Here is a 4,400-nt window from a genome sequence, read left to right as displayed (position 1 = left end):
TATGTATTATTTCATTTATTCTTACGTCAATCGTCGCTAGCTAGTAGCAGGTTATAAAAAATATGTGGAATTATGTTTTTATAAAACTGTTAAACATTTATTAATGATTTTTAAGATAATTAAGCATGCGAGACATTGTCAACTAAAGTTAGTATGTGATAATATGTAAAATCAGTCGTTTAGTGACTCGTGCCACTCGTGTAAAGCGAAATGTAAACATTGTCTTTTGAATGTCTCGTTACAAATTTCGCGGGCGTGAAAAAAAATTGATCTTGTGTTTGTTACATGCAAAATATGGTGTACTTACATTTTCCGTCAAATCTAACCGAAGAGGAATTGATGTTACAAGCCAAATATAATAAGCTTAAAAGAAAGGTACGTACACCCGTAAGGTTATGTTTACAGTTCAAGCTACTGTGATAGTATTTTAATTCTGAACTCGATAGATAAATTACATTTTACGTATTCTCGCAATTAGGTAGATATTATTGGGATTTGTGTCTAAAATGCTTAATTACTGAAATTCTCTAGAGATACATGATCCTTACCGATACCACAGGTTACCTCTCAGATCTCTGACTGTATCTTCTTTTGTTTTACAGAAAAAAGCGCTGCAAGATTTGAAATCGCCGAAACAAGAAGTCGAACGCGTACCACAGGCACCGAAAAGGCCAACGGAAGCACGAGATGCGAGGGAAGTTGCGAAGAAATTAATCAAATCCGGAGTCATCACTGCTCCGAAGACTCGGAAACGGCCGGAACAATCGTTCAAGAGGCCGCGTGGACTAGTAAGGAAATTAAACAGCACGGAGAAGACAATAAGTTCTTATCAACCTTTCTCTGCTACTCAAATGGAAGAAGAGGAAACAGAAACAGTGAAACCCAGAGTGAAAGATCTGTACGATAGTTTCGTAAGCGCCCAAGACACGGAAGATCGGACTGGTGGCGATGCTCAGCCACCGTCTGAGCAAGAAGCCAAACCGCGCGTAGGAAATACGATATTTGTTTGCGGTTACAAAATATCGGAAGACTTCTTGAAGAAACATTTCCAAACGTTTGGAAATATCTTAAATATATCAATGGAAGCTGAGAAAAAGTAACTACCGAGTTGTATCAAAGTATTTCGTATAATCGTAAGAGGTTTCAATGGACGATTGCATTTTTCAGCCGCGGGTTCGTCACTTTTGACAAAGCGGAATCAGCCGAGAGAGCGATAAGCGAAATGGACGGCAGTATGGTCTCCTCCGTTCAGTTGAAAGTTTCATTGGCGCGGAGGCAACCGATAATAGAGCCTGTGACCGACGTCACGTCCAGCTCCATGTGGTCGCCGATCGCGGCGAACTATTCCCAGAAAAGTGCGCACAAGGACAGGAGAGACTTGAAAGTGTACGAGGAAGATCTTTTCATGTGAACGCAATGTTTCCCTTTAATTTTTCTATGGTTTCGTGGGATATGTTGCTGTTACAAGGTTACAGTACATGGAATTTAGTTTTAAAATAAGAGTTGTACATGTAGGTATCAAAAAATATTTTCAACAAATCGCGGATGTCGATATTATAAACTCGTGACTAGACAAACGATCAAACAAGATACAAAATACGTTAAATTTTCTCGTATTATACTCTGTCTATGACACCTTGAATTTCTCCCGCTTCCTACGAAAGGATATCCGTGTCGTTAAAAAAATAGTTGTTGAAACACTTGTTCAAGATCACTTTATAATTCATGTATACGTGCATATATTATTGCTTGGCAATTAAATACAAGTAAATCAATCGGTACATTTGTTCAAAAGTTAACAAGTGTTCAACAATCGATTCATATACATGTGTTTTTTTCAACACCGGAGAACAGACTCTCGACTATCCAAGTCTAACAATATTCACTGTCTTTAAAAACGATGTACAGATTCGTTACTTTTTACACGACCTTCATCTACCAGGTCCGTCCTCCTCTGTAAAGATTCAACGACCGCCCACGCGCGTACGTAGCAACGGTCGAACGCGATCAATAATATTAAGCATGATTCGCGGGTGATTCACGTACCAGATGTTGCATACGTTAAACTCGTTATTTCGGCGGGTTAAAATAGTCCCAGTGATGATGATGTGTTATCGTTCGCGGACTGCTGAAGAGGAATATCAACAGTCCCGTGACCAAAAGTAACAACGCGCACAACGTCAATTCCACTTCTCTGATCTTTTCCCTGGAATCTTCGCCGACCATGGACGACACGTAGCCCACGAATTGTCGCAACGTTTTTAGACCGGCTGTACGGAGCACTCTGATCAACTGTCTCGTGCTATCCGCGATACTGGGCTCGACGGGGTGGCTGGTCAGGGAGTAGAACTGCGTCGGGACTTGCGAGGCCGGGAAGGCTATCAGATGAGTACCGTTCAAAGGAAAGGAAGAGGGTAACGGCGATTGGGAGAATTCCCTCTGCGACTCCCTGTCCGATTGCTCGGTGTACGAGGTGTAAGAGATCACGGCACGTTGCGGTTGTGCGTCGCTGCTGGTGCCATGACTCGCAAAACTGTCCGGTGTGTCCGGCGTCACCGAGATGACGGGCGGTAGCGATCGGACCGGGGAGGCAGTTAGCGGCGTTTGGGAGATACCTAAAGGCGAGGAAGACCTGGACCTCGATTTTCGTACTTTGCGTTCGCCAATATCGGGCGACGTCTGTATCAGCTTCTGTTCCAAGGCCGCGAACTCTGGTGGCGGCGATGATTTCGATTCGACGGACTCGCTGCCACTCTCGGACACGCGATCCGGGGACAGCCTCGACTCCTTGCTCTCTTCCGTGGGTTCCACAGCCGGAGACGGGGGAAGGGAAGCGCGGGACTCCTCGATGGAGCGTTTCCTGCCGCCCCCTGGGCTCAGGGGGTTTCTTTCTGTATCTAGAATTTGTAAGGACTTATCTTGAGTCTGAACGGTGGATATTAGACATGTGCTTGTATCTTTGTCGCTCGGTTCTACAGGCGTGTTTTCTAGTGTTCGTGTCGTCTCTCTGTCTTCTACGACCGTTAGTGTGTGTGTCGGTATATCCTTTGCTTCGGCTACTTTACTCTTAACAACCTTTTGCTCCTCCTTCTCCTCGCCCGCCGGTTTCTCGTCTTCCCGACTCGGCTTCTTCTCCTCTTGCCTCTCTGCAACGGGAATGTCTGTCTTCTTTTCTATCTCCAATAACTTGCTCTCTTCTCTCTGAATCTCTTGCACCCTAGCCACTGTCTCCAGGTGACTCCTGATGGCCATCAGTTCTCTGATGATGGAAGGCGACAGGCTCTCTTCCATACCAGCTCCCATGCTTTTCAACTCGGACGCGGTGATCACTAACGCGTCTACCTCGGACGCGACGATCTTCCCCGCATCGATCTGGGAAACGCTCAGACGATCCACTCTCAGATCTCCCACTTCCAAATTGCTGATTCTCACAGGCTCGTCCGAGAGTAGCGCGGATCGTATGGCTTTTAAATGCGAATCCTCGTCGCGCTCTTGGAGATGAGGCGCCGACAGATGTCTGTCCTCAAACACCTCCATCTCCCTGGCCGGTGACGGAGACTTTAAGGAAACAGTATCGTACGCGGGCTGTTCCTCTTTGCGTAGCCTTTGGGACATCGGCAGCGGTGGTACCGGGGGTGTGCTCATGCTCGAAGGACTCGGTATCCTCTCTGTGGAGACCATGATCTGTGAACCGGACATAGACGGTGCCACGACTAATTTCGCCTGAGTCACTTCTTCCTCTATCACCATATCGTCTGGTAAAGGATCCGTCTGCGTGGCAGTCGTCGTTTCCGTGACCAGTTCCTGCGTCGTCTCGCGAGTGGACCGTTCCTGAGACTGATCCTTCCTGATCCTCGGGGGTCTGGGTGGCGCCGGCAATGGACGTCCCTGCATTTTGCTCAAAACCTCGTTGCTACGGAGATCTTTATGTTCTCCGTCGGAGTCGACGTCCACGTATGGCAACGATTCGGCTGCTATCAAAGTGCTGTCGTAAGTGTCAGTTAGTATACTGATGTCTTTGGCTTTCGCCGGGCCGAGAGTGCTGTAGGCTCTCTGAGGACGTTTAGGCGGAACCGATCTGGGTGCAGTAGCGAACTTGTCCCTCTTCCTTCTCGGAGGCGGAGGCCTCGGCGGCTTTTCTCGTTTCTCGATGATAGCGTAACCGGATAAATCTCTCTCGAGGTCCACGTCGTCCCGTGGGATGTCTTCTTCTACGTAGCCAGCTTCCGGTAACGACTCCGCACCGTGGGACGTTCTATCCTCGTCCTGGGCCACGGAAGTGCCTCTGGATCTAGACCTCCTCTTCGGTGGAACCGGTGGCGGTACCATCTCTTCTTCTCGAAGCCTCGTAGCCAATTTCTGGATGTTCTCCTCGCTCGTCGCAATGATCTCCTCGGCGG

The 4,400-nt window shown here is 47.4% G+C and overlaps 2 protein-coding genes across 4 annotated transcripts in view; one reads left to right on the top strand and one right to left on the bottom strand.

Moving 5' to 3' along the window:
• Positions 1 to 20: 20 nt before the first annotated feature.
• On the top strand, positions 21 to 1,606 carry Nelf-E (negative elongation factor E). Its single transcript, XM_018027494.2, has 3 exons — positions 21 to 375; positions 603 to 1,096; positions 1,168 to 1,606. The coding sequence occupies exons 1-3, from the start codon at positions 286 to 288 to the stop codon at positions 1,409 to 1,411; spliced, it is 828 nt and encodes a 275-aa protein (XP_017882983.1). The 5' UTR covers positions 21 to 285; the 3' UTR covers positions 1,412 to 1,606.
• LOC108626677 (titin homolog) overlaps positions 1,399 to 4,400 on the bottom strand; it is a 13,363-nt gene continuing 10,361 nt past the window's right edge. For 2 of the 3 annotated variants that reach the window (XM_026815013.1, XM_026815015.1), the window contains exon 4: positions 1,399 to 2,361. In XM_026815013.1, coding sequence (XP_026670814.1) covers positions 2,071 to 2,361 — 291 coding nt within the window. In that variant the 3' untranslated portion in view covers positions 1,399 to 2,070. Of the gene's footprint in view, positions 4,390 to 4,400 lie in introns of all 3 variants that reach the window. The other variant, XM_026815014.1, reaches the window with a different exon arrangement.

Source organism: Ceratina calcarata, unplaced genomic scaffold, assembly GCF_001652005.2.
Source record: "Ceratina calcarata isolate Rehan_Ccalc_2016 unplaced genomic scaffold, ASM165200v1 scaffold426, whole genome shotgun sequence".
NCBI classification, from domain to species: domain Eukaryota; kingdom Metazoa; phylum Arthropoda; class Insecta; order Hymenoptera; family Apidae; genus Ceratina; species Ceratina calcarata.
This window is presented reverse-complemented; position numbering and strand designations above follow the sequence as displayed.